Source organism: Pundamilia nyererei, unplaced genomic scaffold, assembly GCF_000239375.1.
Source record: "Pundamilia nyererei isolate P.nyererei 1_Seehausen unplaced genomic scaffold, PunNye1.0 scaffold00041, whole genome shotgun sequence".
NCBI lineage: Eukaryota > Metazoa > Chordata > Actinopteri > Cichliformes > Cichlidae > Pundamilia > Pundamilia nyererei.
Window position 1 is genome coordinate 2,463,416 of NW_005187442.1, and position 18,634 is coordinate 2,482,049.

Here is an 18,634-nt window from a genome sequence, read left to right on the forward strand (position 1 = left end):
TCGGTTACTTTTTTGAAGAAGTAACTAGTAACTATAATTAATTACTTTTTCAAAGTAACTTGCCCAACACTGTTCATGTATATATAAATACAAGCGTAGGTAGAGTTTTACATTGCAATAAACAAATATGAGCACATATATGAAATCACATGCACAAGTTATAAACTCAAACCCACAAATTAATTCTTTAAACCGTTTTGCAAGCCAGGGCAAAATGGTTCATTGCGTCACTGTTGGCACTGTTCATTTCTGGTGAACATGTTTGGTGCCCTGGTTTGCACCAAACATGCTGGATCCCATATAAACCAAACAATTTTATCTCATGTGGACAAAGAATGTGCTCCCAATATTTATCTAGTTTCTTTTTATTTAGCAACTTTTAATCGTACATTTTTGAGGTAAAGAGAGAGGAAGCGAGTTGCGCCGTGTCGCCATGGCTTGTTTTTTTTACTGCTCATACTGTTGTTGTCGTGTTTCCCCTGCTTTTTATCTGTTCACCAAGTCACCTACATCCTTTTCCGTCCTTTGTAAGGTCTAAAAATCAGACTTTTCTAGAAATGTTTTTCCATGTGGAGCCATGCTAATGCAACCCACAGAACTAAAGTTCAGACAATTCTGGTATACAAAGGACATTTTCATGTTCACGCAAATAGACCTACTAGTAATCACAGGTGTATTCGATTATCTTTCAGTGATCACAGGTTTTCTGACTTTTGTATACCGTAAGTGATTGCAGTTGTATTTACTACTAGTTTAATGAGTTTCTGAGTTCTAATGAGTTTGGAGCCTGTCGTTGCTTAGAAGCTCTTTGTAAAGATCCTGCTTATCAACTTAGAAGTAATGCAATCAGTGTAATGGCTCATTTACACTAAGTTAAAAGTAGAACAGTAACATCCTTGTGACATCCAGGACATGAGTATGCAATATCCTCAAGCTCTGGGTGACCACTTCAATCACAAGGCACTTGCACAGGTTGCCTAGTCAGTGTGTCTGATTGCAGTCATTAAGTGAATTTGATCACAAAGAGGTATCTAATGCTGGACCAAAAGCCTTCTAGTGATTGATTCGTTCGGTAGCAGATTGCTGCGGTTACCAGTAGTTTGCACAGACGATACCAGCTATACATGAAGTCTCACCCACTACTCACAGAGATAAAATTTATAGAGTCCCCAATTTGCAATTTTCACTCATTTGACATTTAAGTAATGTTGTCCAGAGATGCGCTAACCTTTATATTAAAGCAAATCAAAACATAGAAACATTAAAACATCAATGTGGGCTTACCATGACAACACAAACACCAAAGTCCACCTGCAGATCAGTCTGCACAGAAGTAATCAATCATTCAAACCGAGCAGACAGAGGCACACAACTACACCATACAACAACAAATCCATATACAAATGGTGCACCTGGTGTTTACACGCACAGGGGTAATGAGTAAATGCAACAGTGTGCAGAATCCAGCATAAGATGAGCTTTAGGTGTTACAACATTAAGCTAATGCTGTTCAGGCAAACAGGTCATAGCAAACTAGCTAAAACAATATGAACTCTGCTCTTTACTTTGTTTCAAAAGAGGTATTTTGCACAGAAAGGTCTGCCTAAAATTTGAAACAAACATAGTTGGATACAGTAACTGTTCAAGAATAATTCACTAAGCTCCAAATTTCTAACTCTACATGGACTAACTAAAATATTTTACAATATGTTTTGTTGGTTGGCAGTAAGCAAACATGTCATATGCAAACAGGTCTAATGATCTGGAGCAACTAGGTTTTACAGGTCAGATAAAACAAATTTAAATGAAATATTAGCCTACAAATGCTACAGTTCCAACAGTGTGGAAAAAAAGACTTTGCAGGGCATTAGGATCAGCATAAAAACATATTCACGCATTTTCAGCATCACAAAAAGAATGCATGCAAATTCCAGTGACAGTGATGTATTACAGTTTGTGCTGCGGCGACTTTGCAGGAGTGCTTCATTCTGCGGTGTCGGTAAAATAAGACTTAAAAGTTTGGATGTATGAAAGACGTGTTCAGCAGAGAATCTGTATAGCACAGAAGCATAGCGTAAATGAAGGCTTGCAGCCCATTTTTAAGTAAAAATGAACACAACCTGCTCCAAACCAGGGTATATACTGTAAAAATAAATAAATAAATAAATTATGAAACGTGAAAAAGTGTTTGCCTCCTTCCTGTTTTTATTTCCTGATTTGCCAAAAATCATTTTGATGATCCCCAAGACTTTTGGGAAAATATTCTTGTTGAACTTTGTGGAAGGTTTGAGTCCCATTACATCTGGAGTAAAACTAACACAGCATTTGATAGAAAGAACATCATACCAGCAATCAAACATGGTGGTGGAAGTGGGGCTACTTTGATGACAACCTGGACGATTTTCCATATTTAATGCAATCGTAAATTCTGCTCTCTACTAGAAAAGGAGAATGTCTGGCAAGCTCAAGAGCACTTGGGCAGTAGAACAACAGTCCAAAACATACCAGCATAGGGCTTAAAAGGCTGAAAAACAATACAAAACAAAACAAAAAAAATCCCCAATTAAAATTTCAGACTTTCGGACTCTGATTGAGTTCCTTTGGCATGACCTTAAACAGGCCATTCATACTGACCTGACAGGAAGACAGACAGAGAGACAGGTGCGCGCACACACACACACCCCGAAATCAGCTCTCACGTATAATAATTCAATTGTCAAGTATCAACTGTGGGCTCTTCTATTGTTTCCTAGTCCTTATTGTGATTTTTACTTTTGTAATTCAGCTCTCTTTGTCTGCTAGACTATATGTGTGCCAGCAAACTGTCAGCTTCCCTGCCCGCCTGTGATTCTCCTCTCAAGTTTGCATACCCTGCTTGGTTGCCTTCAATAGCTAGAGACCACCGACTACTTGGACCCCTCAACTCGGCATCCCCTTTTGTGTCTAAACCTTTTAAAGGTGTTTCTGCGTCTGCCAGCACTGGCTTTAAAAACCATATCGGTCTCACTCTAGGAAGCTTTCACACAGATTGTGATGTACAGTATATATTTGAACCACATAAATATGAATGTTCCTCTCTTACTTCAGGTGAGTCTGTTTTTTTGTGTTTGTTTTTTTTACATCCATGTAATGGATGCTTGCGGTGTCTCCTACCTGGGAACCTTTCTTGCTTCCTGGTAAGTTAATAATAAGTGTCTTCCCTCGGATACCACACACAGGTCTGTAAACAGACAAGAGAAAGTTTTAATGAATACAGCGGAACAAAGTGCTGTGAGAAATACGCTCAATTATAGTGACAAATGTGGGTGCTGCTCTTCTTTCACTGTAAAACCAAAATCTCCTTAAATCAAGTGATAAAAATAAAAAAGTGTTATGGTCTTCTTAACCATGAGGAAAGAGGGTCTACTAAAAAAAACCTGCCTAATTACCTGCCTTGAACACTTCTAAATACAGTAATTTTAGTGTCAGATTCACAGGACATTTTAACATTAGCTGAGCTGCAGTTTAGTCTGAACTTGGAATCACTTTGAAGGGAAAACTTTCCTCATGTTAGGGTGATAAGAGAATTAAATAATGAAATGAAAATAAAATGTGTTTTGTCGTAACATATTCACTGACATTCCTAAATGTTTCCTCTGACATAAGTCCTAGAATGAAAAAGACTAAAACTAACACTGAAACTAAAGATTTTCAAACAATAAAACCGAAAAATCAAAATGAAATAAAAATTACTTAGAAAATGCAGTGTTATAATAACTCTGGTGTGTGTGATTCTGCTGTGCTGTCTGTACTAAAAATGCGTCTGACCTGGAAAGCATGCCTAGTGGTGTGACGTTGAGGGATCCCATCAGCATTGCCAGAGACATCCCTGGAGCCTCACGCTCTATCACCTCCTTAGTGGCCTGGAGAGACAGGAGGAGAGTTGTTAGTGTGATCATTGTCCAGCCAACCATGCGAGCCATGCCATGTCAACTAAAAACATTGCTGCTGTTCCTTCTCTGAGCAAACTGGAGCAATATTCATCAGGGGAAACACTGGAATTATATTATATGCTGTAAAGATCTGATGGCGGTAAACACCTGCATGCTTGAAAGTGTTCAGCTGCTACTGACTCTAATCAGTGGCATAGCATAGCATGACAGAGCTGCACACGAGAAGGCAAACATCCAATCCAGTCTTATCAGACTTAAATAGCCTTTCACCTCCTAACCAATATAAGAGCACAGCAGACAATTGCCAAATGAATTCACAGTGTGCATACTCTAATCTGGCAGCACCTTTGTCTAAACCCAGCTCTTAGCAGAAGCCTCTGAAGTGGATCTCTTGTTGTGTGTTGATGCGAGAAATTGCAAATATAACTAAACAAATCAATAACAACAGAAACCAACTGTATTCCCATGATGTCAGCCAAAGGGCCAGATGCATCTCTCATGTCCTGCTGGATTTCTTCCCATTTCTTAAGATCATGACTTTCAGATACAGTTCATCTGTTGTAGTTGTTTATTAGGCCTGCCATCCTTTCTTTGCTTCTGAACTCATCCAGTTTCCTCAAAAACTTTAACAGTTGCTTGGGAATCAGCTTGTTGGTGTGAAAATGCTATTTTATGCTTATCAAACTGTGTAAAGTTTTTTTTTGTTTTTGCAGATTTAACTAAACAAACGGAACAAATGATGTTTTGACAGGCTGCAAGTAACAGGGTGCCTAAAGACACATTATCTGGTATGTGTGAGCACAACATGGCTTCATCTCTTGAGTTATGTGCTTTTTTTTTTTTACACTTAAATGATTCATAGGTGAGTGTTAAGTGGCATAAAACAATTAGACAGTGGTACCTGAAAGTGGTCAGGTACCAATGTTCAAAAAAAGCCCAGAGAACTATTACTCAAGACCACTTAAAAAGTCTGCAAAATATCAAGAAATGATTAGTGGTTCAATACTTTTGTACAGACTTTTGCTGCCTAAGCAAAAACGACTATAGGAAAAAAATAATATATATAAAAAATGAATAGTATCTCGTTGTTGCCCATAATACGCAAGTCAGACAGATTAAAGGCTATATGGTGGAAACAGCTCTTTATTAAAATATTTGATTAACATTTTTTAGTACACAGATATGTTTATGGGACCAAAGTTAATGCAGCACATTCCTGACAGATAGATGGCAAAAAAATGCCTGGTCCTCCAGCTGTGTGTGTTGGGTGCCCTTGAGTTGAGTGACACTTCAAACGCACCATTAGCGAGGGAGAGGGGAGAGGAAGAACTTCAAAGGAGAGGAGCCACTGGTGAGCATCTCAGGCTTGGACTCAGGAGAGGAGAGGGAAGGGAGGGAGGGAAGGGAGAGAGATGAGGAGAAGGGAAAGAGTGTGGGAGGGAACTGAGGAAGAGTGAATGAGAAACAAGAGGGAAGGATGGAGACAGTGAGGGGTTAAGCTCGACTCATACTTCATCGAATACATCACGCAGAATCAAGAAGGCGGAGATGTATGCCTGATGTTCGACTCCACAAATATTTTTGTGGCATGCTTTTGATGAACTCTGCCAGATTTTACAAGTTTTTCTTCACTTATAGACAAAATAATATGTGATTTTGTTGTTTTTTAATTGATATGCATTTGATGACAGTATGAGATGACAGTATATGATGGCAAGTGCAGGTTGAAGAACTCACAACGTAATGTTATGTGATGGAATCTTATTTAATAGGAACCTGAAAAAGATTTCAAATGTATCAAATATCTAAATGCCGAGTGATGATGGTTTGCACGTATTCATGTAAAAGTAAGAAGTCATTTAGTTTTAAATCTTGTAAGAATGGGATTTTTACATTAATAGCTTCAGAAAAAATATGTGCCCTTGTTAAAGTCATACACTGAACACGTCCTTCTTAAAAGAAAGCTATACATCCGGATAAATACCGACCCGTACGTAAGGTTTTGTAAGCATTTGTTTTCTTCTTCTTTTTAACTGTACTTTAAGATGTTTGTAGTGAAGTAAAAACAAGTGCAAAGTGCAGGTTTTTATTATTTGCACTGTTGAAACCCATTTTAATATTCCTGACAGAAGTTGTGCATTTATGTGGATGCAGTAAATCCGTAGCATTCATTTCATTGTTTAGTAGCAGATTTTTAAAAAAAATGTTTGTTTTGATCACAAGTTTTTGTTTAAAAGCATATTAAGGAACATTGATCATGTTTTTAAACTGTTATGTATTTAAACAGTTATAAATTTTTACTGTAGTGCACATAACATATATAACATATCACATAATGGGATGTTTTATAACCCCTATATATTACTACCTCTACACCTATATGTTGTCAATATAACGTATTGCAGTAAGATAGTTTAAAATTGGTCTATATAGCATTATTATTGCTTAAGATATTCAGATCAACAATATTAATCTTGTATGAGGGGTTAAAGGTCAAATGTGACATGACATTTTAAATCCTCATGCAGTACTTTCTATATATTGACAATACGCACCACATTTTTAAGAATAATAGTTTAAAGTTTTATGGGATTTTGTCAATAAATCATGAAGTTGACCCTGAACATCCTGATGGGTTAGCGTTAGGCAAATTTTAATAGATTGTGTCAAGTGGGGTCATGTCAACAAGGTTTTATTAGAATTTGTTCTAAACTTTTCGGGCTATCACGTTTTCAGAAAGAATGACACATGAAAACTACCAAAAACATATCCTGCTTGGCAGAGGTAACAAAGCCAGTAAAAAGACATAAAAACAACATAAAAGGTAGAAAAAAGCAGACTGAAGCAGAGAAAAGCAGACGCTTGGTAATGTATGGTTTTCATAAAGAAAAAGGACTTGTACTAGCAGCACATCTACAAGACAGAGTACTAGCAATGAAATATACAGTAACTCAGTTAAACTTCTTCTGTTCATGTCCTTAAAAAGTAAGTAAGACTCACACACCATCTTCTCCATAATGCAAACAAACATTGTGAATAAAACAATTAATGCCCAGTCAGCTCAGGTTTGACTTTACAGTCATTCAGCATTAACTGTCTTGATGGATAGATGCATGAATTGACCAAGAATATATTATATATATTACTCTAGCGATTTGGCGGCTAATGCTGATAAATGTAGATGAAGAGCAAGCTGATCAGATGAGGATTTATTAGCATCCAGAGAGCTGAGACAGGGATTATTATAGTCAGTAATGGGTGCAATGTAAAATTCAGTAACATGTAGTGTTTAAGAATAAATTAACACTTACAGCTAAGATGAGATTCACACTTACACATCTTTTTAAGCATTTGAAAGCAGGTACAGAGTAATGAAATTACTGGTAATTTGTTAATAAAGTGTCACTGTTACTTCTGTTATAACTAAAAGCAAGTCAGAGCAGTTACATGTGTCATGTACAGCCTTCAAACATAGAGACGGACAGAAAGATATGACTGTTTCCAGCATGCAGGGTTGAATCAGATAGCAAGTATTATCAGTGACTACAGCGTGTATGCGTATTTCCTTTTCCAGGAAGGTTGCTGCTGTCTCCCGTGATTGATGAGGACCAATGATACTGCTGAGAACCACAGATTGCTTGTCTGCGTTTGTGTTGGTGAGTGTGATACTGAGAGGTTTGCTGACTGCATGCAAAGACAAAAGACTTTGTGCACAGCCTTCACACTAGGCTCTATTTACACGTGCATGAATATGGATTCAAATAAAATATAACACTAAAAACGTTGTACTTCATGTTGGCTGAAATCAAGCTAGATGTTTTTGATACAGTACCGAGGACTACTCATGAATAATTAAAAAAAATATATATATATATAGCTGTAGCAAAAACTACAACAAACCCTTTTCTGACTGTGTACTGACAACATACACTCAACCACAACTTTGTACACTTGTTCCCCAAGCTTGTTAACACTAGAGCAATCAGCCAATCACAGGGCAGCAACTCATTTGAGAATGTAGACATGGTCAAACTGAGCATGAGAATGGGGAAGAAGGGTGATTTAAGTGACTTGTCACATGGTTGTTGGTGCCAGATGGGCTGGTCTAAGTATTTACAAAACTGCTGATCTAACTGGGAGTTTCTCACACAACCATTTCTAGGGGTTACAGAGAATCGTCTGAAAAAGAGAAAATGTCCAGTGAGCAACAGTTCTCCAGGAGAAAAATCACTTGTTGATGGCAAAAGTCAGAGGACAACAGCTAGACTCAGGTGGCAGCTGAACGGTCACCCAAGAGGCCCGCGTTCAATTCTCTGGGTCATTTCCTGTTTGCTGTTCCCTCTGCTCTTTCTCTTTCCTGTGTGCTCCGCTGTCTAGGCTACAATATTCAAAAATAAACCTCAAGAAAAAGACAAAGAGAATGGCTTGACTTTTTAAAGTTCAAAGAAAGGCAACAGTAACTCAAATAAACACTCGTTATGAAGAAGAGCATCTGTGAAAGCACAACATGTGCTGCAGAAGACCACACAGCCAAGAAAGGGAAACTGAGGCTACAATTGAAACACAGGCTCACCAAAATTGGACAACAGAAGACTGTAAAAACATTGTCTGGTCTGATGCGTCTTAATATCTGCTGTGACGTTTGAATGGTAGGCTCAGAACTTGACGTAAACAACATGAAAGCATGGCGCCATCCTGCCTTGTATCAACAGTTCACGCTGTTAGTCGTAGGGGACATTATTTTGTCATACTTTGGGATCCTTACTACCCACTAAGCATGGTTTAACCATCACAATATACTCAAGTATTACTGTTGACCATGTCCTTTCCTTTATAATCATAGTGTACCCATCTCCTATATTGAAACGGGATGTGCAACCAACAAATGTGCAGAAACTATGTGATGCCGTCATGTCAACAGGGACCAAAACCTGTGAGGAATGTTTCCATCAACTTGGTGAATCTGTGACATGAAAAATTTTGGAGATTATGTATCAAAATTTAAGGAGCGGGACCACGCCTCCAAACACGCTCCCTCTGGTTCTCATCTACATCGGTTCCCCCAGTTCTGTTCACTCTCGTTTATATGCCCCACCTTCCCTCCCCTTTTCAATTCGTTAACTTCTTCACTTCTATTTAGTACACGGGGATCTGCCAGGCCCGGGAGCCGCCGCCAGTCCCCTTCGAGGCCTTCCCCAAACTGCTGCTCAAGTCATGTCCAAGCCATTCACCTTTACCACTAAAACGCTGTCAAACCTAAAATGAGGATGTGGGCCCAGCTAATGAAAAAGCAGTTATGGAGACAATCGGGGGTCCAACCAGTTATAAGCAACCTGTATCTAATGAAGTGTCTAGTGAGCGCAGTTGCTTCTGTAACTGCTAAATAAAGTTGTTCAGGCTAATTTCAACCAGAGAATTTCCCCCATTACTGATTTTGTGGATTTAAAAGAAGTAAACAAAAACTGTGTATTTTGCATTTTGATGGAGGCATTAACTAAAAATTAACTAAAGACTGATTCTGGACACAAAAATGAAATCTTAATTGTGTTTACATTTGGGAACTGCTATGGCCTCATGTTGTCAAGTAAGCAGAAAAAAAACCCTCCCCGTGCAGCCATAATGCCACATGCCACCCATTATCTCTGAGTTATCAACAGCACAGCACATTTGTTTATTTATTTTTTCAAAGGGAGTCAAGAAGAATCTTACCTCTTATTTCCCATTTGACTGTGGGGCTAATTACACTGTGTGTTTATCAGTGCTGCAACACGCGTATGTGATCTGTATAAAAATGCTGCAGTTCTCTGAATATAGCACGTGCAGCAAAAAGAAACACCTGCCTTTTAAATCCGCTACCCTCTAAAGCGCCGTTACGTGTCAATATACTGCAATCATTCTTGTGTTTTAGTAGTATGACCTTATTTGCCTTACACGACCTCTTAGAGAAAACAGTGCCCATATTTCAACTCGAGCTGTCCTCGCTCATTCTTATGTAACATGTTTCTAGCTGCATTTCAGCTCAACCCTAAACCTAATTTTACAGTTATGAAATACTGCAAGCAATAAAATGTGATTTGTAAAGCATTTTCATGAGTTAGCACACATGTCATTGCTCTAAAACCAAGACTAAATTCCCAATGCAAAAAACATTCTGGTGTGCCTTTGCCCTCTTCTGCACCTGCACCACTGACCCCCTCATTGCATTACTGAGAGAAGTGATACGAAAACAAAGGGCAGCAACTCAGTTCCTGAATGTAAACATAGACAAGCATGGATTATTAAATCAAGAGGATAACCATTCATCTTCTTCCGCTTTCTATCCAATTCAGGGCTGCCGAGGGACTAAAGCTTATCCCAGCTGCCTGCCATAAAGCGAAAGGCAGGGTACACCCTGGACAGGTCGCCAATCTATTGCAGGACTAACACAAAGAGACAGACAATCATTCGTGCTCACATTCACCCGTAAGCACAATTTAGAATTACAGGTTAATCTAACTTCATGCACGTGTTTGGACTACAAGAAGAAGCCACAGTACCCAGAGAGAACCGACATAAACATGGGGAGAACTTCTTATTCATTCAGCGTGTGAACGCAGTAAATAATAACACTGAGAAACAGCTTCAGTAAGATGCATGCATAGTGAAGTGCTTAGCCACGATCTTGTGCCATGACACCCATGCTCGCTACTCCAAAGTCAGCATTAAGAGTTTAAAGCACCTGAATACTATAGTGCAGTACGTCATTATGTATTATGCGTAAATCCATTGCATGACTCGAATGACACGTGTTCATGAAAAATGTGTAAATTAACCTCTGGTGTGACGTCTCTGGGGGCGAAGCCGGTGCCTCCGGTGGTGAGAATGAGGTTGAGTTCCTTTTCGTCGCACCAGTCCACCAGTGTCTCCTGATAGAAAGAACACACATGCGAGTACAAATTACTGCTCACCGTGGGATCGACCTATCCAGATAAACAGCAAAGCAAAACAAACAAACAAACAAAAAACACATATCCTGTAATAAAGGAATACATTAAATAGATGGCAGTTACCTTAATTTCATCAATTTCATCAGGTACTATCTTGTAGGCCGCGATCATACCACCCAACCTGTAAAAGGTAGAAAAAATGATTTGATCACAAAGCAGTAATCCATGGTCACCTCTCACCAGAGTGAGGTAAAAAAAATTCTTTGCACTCAGTATATACCATAAGTCTGTATTACAATATTCTTGGCTTCAAGGTCCAAAAAGGGAAGCCATTGAGAAACTGCCTGGCCAGCAGGAGGCGAATTCTCTGTTCACTGAAAAAAGTCCAGTGGTATAGGAGTCCATGTGGAAATCACCCTACTTCTCATTTGATTTATTGACACAGAAAAACATTTTCCTAATGAGTTTCTGGTCTTAATCACTAATTCAGTTTTGTTTTAATACTTCCTGATGTTCACTTTGTAAATTTCAGTCCCATTTAGATTAAAATACTGAAGAAAATTTCTACCTTGCGATCGAAGAAAGTGAAGAAAGTAAGTGTGCAGCATATCCACTGCATTCTTTGTGACGCCTGGTTTATAATCAACAAGAAACTTCACAAAGGAAATCTGCAAACTCAAGCGGATGTTGTCCATCATTTACATACACAAGTGAAAAGCCTTTGCAAAACAGCAGGCTAAAGCTATTATACAATATTACACTAATATTACACAATCTCTTATATATTTCCCAAAGCAGCAAAGCAGAAAGTATTGCTTGAAAAAAGCAGAAATGAAAATGTGGCATATTTTTAGATAGGTTCATCCTCTGTCCTTCAGCTACCACTGGCCTTTAGAATAAGGCCTACACCTTTATTACACATTCAAGAAAACACACAGCTGTGGACACACTGATGGAGAAAATACAGAAGAGAAGACAGAGACTCTCAGGATGTATTTTAAATGTGGGCGAAATGAAGGGGATGAAAACAGTCTACGAGACTGAAAACAGAGGCAGGAAGGAGCGAGAGACACAGCTTTACAGCAGCAAAAATGTCCAGAGAGAGAATGCCCTTGAACATCCCTTCCTGAAAGGATTTTCCACAGGATGGCCCAGTGAGGAAGGAGCTCTGTCAAGGACAGGGCCGTGCTTCAGTTTAAGAGCGAGCCATAGTGACCTCCTGTGGTTAGTTTCAGTACCGCACTAAGAAAACCCCCCCAAAACAAGGCAAGATAAAAACAACCCCAGGCTCAAGGTGAAGGCTCTACACAGACACCCCCTTATGTAATACCTTTTCTTTTTTTCTCTAACCAGCACTATTTTGGGAGACTTCTGCATGATGTCTCCTCTCCGCATCAGACACTTAAACGCTATGATACCCTCCCTTAGACAAACACCCATTAACTCTGAACATTAAAACTCTTTTTTCTGCCTTTCAGATACTTTTATCCACATGGGAACCCTAACTCTTCACACACGGAGTTACAAATTGTGCGCCCTGGAAATATAATTTGCTGAATCCATTGGCTCTGCTTCATTTTCAAGCTGTGCGATGGAGCAGCAGTGAGACGAGCCACCGCTAGACAACACCGAAATACTGCAGCAAGCATGCATGAAGATGAAGCACGAGGTTCAGAGGGAAGCTGCTTCTGACAAAAGATGCAGAGAAGTCGGGAAGAATCATTTAAGAATGACTTTTGCATGTAACACTGCACATGTAGGGCCACTTAGCATCCACTAACTTGTGCATTCATGCACAGACACACAACCGCACAACTTCCCTGCTGACATTCCTGTGATGGCACGACTGATTTACTTCTCTTGATGTGTTCGGAAGGGGTGGGGGTTTTGGCATCTCTGTATGTATCTGCGCGTGCATGTGAGCGCACATGTGTGTATACGTGTTCATGCGCGCGCACTCGCCTGTTGATGTGTCTGTGCGTGCGTGTGCGTGCGTCTCTGTTACACCTCGGGAGAGTAAAGGAGCTGTCAGGACAAATCACCTCTCTCGCTCTCCTGGGGTTTTTATGCCTCTCTGTTTCAGCCCAAATGAAAATATGCTCAACACAAATAGCTAGGGTTCCTTCCCACCGTTTCCTAGGCAACCCCTCCTGTCTGAAGCCTCCAGTTGCTGTGTTGTTCAATGTGAGAGAGTGCGTGAGAGTGAGAGTTTGTGTGTGCCGGTGCATGCATGCGTGTGTGTTTTGTTTTTTGTAACTATCGGGGACACCAGTTGTCTGCAAAAGCAACAATATGTTGTGTTGACTAGATGGGTTTTTTTGAGCATTTGTCTGTAGGTACATGTTCATGAAAAACAGACAAATTAAAGGAAATACCTCAACTTTATCAATTCGGTGCTTCTGTTATGCTGTGAGGGGGATTTTTGTGACGACTTGCCCCCTTCAAAGGAAAGGTCACTGCAAATCTGTTCTTCTGAGTAAAAACTTTTACTTTATTTTATTATCAGAGCCTTTATTTATTCAGGTAAAAGTCTAACTGAGGTTAAATGTTTCTTTTTCAAGAATGACCCGGCCAAGGGGGCAGCAGGCAGTCATATAACGGGTGAGGTCTCTTTAATGCCCCTGATTAATAGAACAAGAGGTGTCACTGAACGGTTTAATGAGGGGGACCGTAATGTGACTCACATGCTATAAGGCCAGATCTCAACCCCACTGAAAACACCAAATGAGGGACAAATGGTGTTCACGCCTCCACTAGAATTGCAGAGATGCGCTCTATTGTGTGCGCTGAAACTGTTCATCAACATGGATGTGTGTAGATGCCTTTTATTTATAATAGGAAGAATGGATAGCTGGATATTGCTTACATTATAATAATATGTGCTAACTGTATGCTATCAGTTTACAGTTTACCCATCAGAGAAAAAGCAAAAACTTTAAGAGAGACCAAATGAACCACAACCTGGTTCTTTAAAAATACTGCAGCTGCCTCCTATTAGATACACTCACGAGTATCAATTTCAAAATCCTATGTCGCCTTGTTCTCGAGTTATTGCATTCATAAAATTATCCAAAACACTTGACATCTGACCTTGACCTCGATATCACTGAAATTCCAACTTGTCCGAAACTTTTTGCAGATGCACCTGTGGTATCAATTTCACAATCCCAGGCGACTTCCTCCTCGAGTTATCGTATTCACAAGATTTTCAGAAAAACATGAACTCTGACTTTGATCAAGACCAAGTTAATAACTGTCTTGAGGAGGAAGGTGTATCATAATGTGATAAGAAAAAGCAAAAAGTTCACAAAAATCTTTGCTAATGGAAATACAGCATTTACAACAATGTGCAAACCACTGATTGCACTTAACAAAACGAGATTAGACTTTGCAGGGAAACATCAAAAAGAAATCGCACTGTTCTGGAAAACTTTCTTTTGCCAGAAACCAAGATGAACTTATAACTTTACAGAGAAGAAGAGAAACTGCTCATGAGCTGAAGCATACCACATTATCTGTCATACAAGGTGGAAGCAATGTTATAGAATGAGTATGTGTAGCTGCCAGTGGACCCGGCCCACTAGTCTTTATTGATGATGTGACTGCTGATAGGAGCAGCAGGACAAATTCTTGCACAGAGCTTTACCTTCTGCTCAGATTCAGCCTAATGCTGCAACACTTATCAAAAAGCGCTTTACACTGCAAATGGATAATGACCCAAAACAAACTGCAACCCAAGGGTTTTAAGTGGGGATATTCTTCAGAGTCCAAGTCAGTCATCTGATGTCAACCCAATAATAGCTTTTCGGTTATTAAATACAAAACTGAACGCAGAAGGGCCCACAAATAAGAAACAACTGAAGGTGTCTGCAGAGGCTGAGCAGAGCATCTAATAGGAGGAACCTCAGCATTTGGCGATGTTTGTGGGGTCTATACTTCATCCAGTCAAAAACTGGAAAGGATTTTCATCCAAGTATTAAAAAACATTTTTATATTTAAAATTATGTTAGTTTTTCCGATGCAATTTAAGCCACAGAAAACGTGGTTCCAGGTATAAACATATCTGTAACTATACAACAGTTAATGCAAGACTTCAGTTAAATGCCTTGAATTAAAGCTGAAAGTCTCCACTTCAATCACATCTTGACTGTTTGATTTAAAATCTCCTGTGGTGGTGCGCAGAAGCAAAATCACAAAAAACTGCAATTGTCTAAATATTTATGGATCTAACTAAATGTTTAAATGAAAAAGAGATCTGCAGTAAAGGCCTGGCAAAGCATTACGTGATGCCCGAGTTGAAGCTGCAAGTGCATGTTTTCAAATCTATTGCAGTGGCATATGGAGACAAAATTTCCAGACCTACCTGTGTATATTTCTGTGCATGTTTGCACACAAATATGTGTATACTATTTAAACATAGACATAGAACACAGATGTGCACCACTAACTTGAATGATACTTTGTGGGTGGGATTAAGAAAATGGGGTATCATCTTCTTAGTTAGCCACCTACCACCTACCTGTGAGAAAAAAAGTAAGAAATATGGCCGCACACATGCCTAGGGGCAACCAAAGTTTAAATTAACAAACATATTTCAAAAGGATGAAATTGAGGAGGTGCTCCTTATCTCTGATGACTACTGATGTTTTTCTTCTTTTTCTTTTTAATAAAAATGAAAACACCAGGAGTGTACACAAGTTTTTACTGATGGCTGGTACAAAACAAAACAAAGAAACCCTGCAACTCAGCAAATCCGATGACATGAACACTGTGTGAACCTAGGTAGTTGAATTTACTTTGATTGCTATCATCACCCTACCACTGCCCACCTATTTCCACAAATGCAAAACAGTGGTTTGTTCATTCACATAACGCTGCTTACAGTATGTGAACATGCAAAATACACATACATATTTGTGCACATGGAAGTATCATGCATCTAGGATGTAAAATGGTTATTTATACATATGAGAGTATATGAATAAATTGTTAGTTTCAGCATGACTGGCTTCTTCTTTGCAGATAGAGTGCTTGGCTGTATTTTAGGTGGGTGTGCTCTGAATTGAGAGAAGCCTATTAGAGGGGAAAGGGCTTGCAACATTTTAATCTCCAAAACCCATCTATGTCTCTTTCTACTGCAGGGGGTTATGGCATATAAAGCTCTTCCTCAAACTGCAGGATGGAGGTAGTCAGCCTGGTAAAAAAAGAAAAGAAAAAAAAAGCTTTTTGTTTGAGGTGTGGACAAATCCTGATGCGGGTGGAGGAAGGAGCAGGGGGAAGAGTGGGGTAAGCAGAGAGAGACCGGGGGGTGTGAGGGGAGAGCATGGCAGTAGTTTTGGCCTGAAAGCCTGGACGCATCGGCCAAATCTGTCTATGAATAAAAGACGAGCACAGAGAAGAGGATAAAGAGAGGAAGACAGAATAAGCAAGAGAGGCACAGAGTGAAAAGAGCAAGAAAAAAAAGAGGAAAGAAGAGGGCTAGACCGTCAGGGGCACACTTAACAAGAGAGAGGAAAAGCAAATGTGTGTGTATGCATGTGAGCCAGCTGCAAATCTCAGTGGTTGTGGGACACTTCCAAGATGAGACCCATCTGCCAGGGTGATTTCATTAATAATACAAGCTCTTTGTACAGGGCACTCAATCTCACTCACTCCTTTTCTTGCTCTCTTACACACTCACACTCCACCCAGGGAGGAGACGAGAGACTTGGACATCTCCACACTCCTGGTAGTAGCATGGAGCTGAGCCCATTAGAGCTAAGTTGTTGGTTCATCCATATGTAGGAAAGCTCTCAAGAGGTCACCGCTCAACATGTTCGCTGATAGAGGGAACGATGAAGGGATGGAGGGGGAGGAGTGGACTAACCAACCTCTTCAAGGTCCTACTGTGATGAGAGCTCTGAGTGCCCAGCATGGCGTTCCACACCCATGACTCCACTCATGGCCAATAAACAACACGCAAAGAGCCACAGAAACAGCACACCGAGTTTCAATGACGTTAGACGTTTGCAACCTTGACTGTAACCTAAACCGTAGCTACTACATGAGCCTTAACTGAACTCTACCCTAATGTTAAAACATGTCTTTTCCTTAAAATATAACTATTTAAACAAGGATGTTGCTTTTTGCCCCCATAAGGCAGACAAGTCCCTACAATGAGACTGTATATAACAATTTAGATCATTAAAATAATGCAACCTTATTGACACACAGCTGAGGGCACTGTGGTGATAAGGTTGTCTGTTTTGACCTGCCCAGACCTTCAGAAAGGTGCAGCTTCTTTTTTTTTTCATTTCAAGTATTCAAGTTGGTCTTCAATGTCTGACTTCAATAGCAAACATGGTTGAAATACTGATGTTATTTCCTCCAGTCAAAACTGGTCACGATATGATGGCAAAATATGCAAAGCAGACCGTTAAAATGTATGCAAAGCAATAAAGAAAGTAAATGCTGTTTTTTGCACTTGTTTTTTTTTCTTCTAAAGTACAACAGTGCTTTATTGTCAGCTAATTTGATAATGGTTACGAACAGACAGCCACACATTATTCACTCCACATGCATATTCTTCTTTATCAGATTTATGATTTTACAGAACTTAATGCAATCCTGTGGAAAACTAAGCTAGGAATTTAGAGGGTGGGAGGCAGCCAGGTGACGATAATTAAATTAAGTGATGATCAGCAAGAATGAACATCTTTATAAAGCAGACGTTTTGGCAGTTTGCTGGTGTGGAGCATTTAGATGTGTTTACACAATGCCACAACAGCCCAGGACTGGATATCCCCTACATCTCAGACCCTATAAGCCTCATTTAAATAAGAAAGTTATGTCTTACTCTCTTGAAAAAAAAAACCCCATCCCAGCACTGGTTAGGGGTGCACAACTGCATCTGAACAAATGATAAGACTTCTAGAACAAATCCATTTTATTAAATTAAGTATAACAAAATACTGCTGCGAGTACATGTCGTACAACAGCAGGCAGTGTTGTACTGCAGAGATTTACTAAATTTACGCAGGAAGCACAGAAGTAATTCAATTTAAATGTAAGCACAAATACAACAAAATGTGCATTAATTAAAAATAATTATTAAAAAAAATTAAAAAGGAAGAAAATCTATGTTGTGATTGTGTAATAGCATTTAACTTTCCGTGAACCACTGATGAGCTCAACAGATGAAGCAACCAAAACACTTCTGTGGTAACCTCTGGTTCCTTTCCTGAAAGTCACACATGCCAACCCACCGGTTCAAAGTCAACACCACCCATTTTTGAAAAAAAAAAAGTACCACTGTTTATGGTGGCAGTAACCATTAGCACGGGTGCAGATTTATCCAGGTAATCCATAAAATCCATAAAAACATTCAGGATGCAGTGCAGGTATATTTAAATTCTTACTGATGTGCACAATTACTTCGTATGTATTTGAGAGATACACAGAGAACTACATACTGCAGGTAGTATGTATGGATACATATAAATTCACTTCTTGCTTATATTGTGATACAACAGTGTCAAAATTCCAACTGCTACATAATAATAATGCTTGCAGAAGTAGCAGCGCTCATGGTTGTAGGAGTAGCGTTAACAACAGTACAGACAATACTAACTGAGGTAGTAGCAAGGAGAGGTTTACACTATTATGTGACTGCTGTATAAATATATATTCATAAAGTATATATTAAAATGTAGAATGAGTAAAAAAAATAAATAGGTAAAAGTAAAGTAAACATGTTGATATTTAACAAAGGTGTCAAGTCAGGTAAAAACCAGGAAT

At 39.3% G+C, this 18,634-nt stretch overlaps 1 protein-coding gene across 7 annotated transcripts in view; it reads right to left on the reverse strand.

Annotated features, from left to right (window-relative positions):
• gphnb (gephyrin b) overlaps nucleotides 1–18,634 on the reverse strand; it is a 108,826-nt gene that overhangs the window by 51,884 nt on the left and 38,308 nt on the right. For all 7 annotated transcript variants that reach the window (XM_005731123.1, XM_013910348.1, XM_005731120.1 and 4 more), the window contains exons 3-6: nucleotides 10,982–11,039; nucleotides 10,745–10,837; nucleotides 3,808–3,902; nucleotides 3,154–3,220 (exon numbers count right to left, since the gene is read on the reverse strand). In XM_005731123.1, coding sequence (XP_005731180.1) covers nucleotides 3,154–3,220; nucleotides 3,808–3,902; nucleotides 10,745–10,837; nucleotides 10,982–11,039 — 313 coding nt within the window. The remainder of the gene's footprint in view (nucleotides 1–3,153; nucleotides 3,221–3,807; nucleotides 3,903–10,744; nucleotides 10,838–10,981; nucleotides 11,040–18,634) is intronic.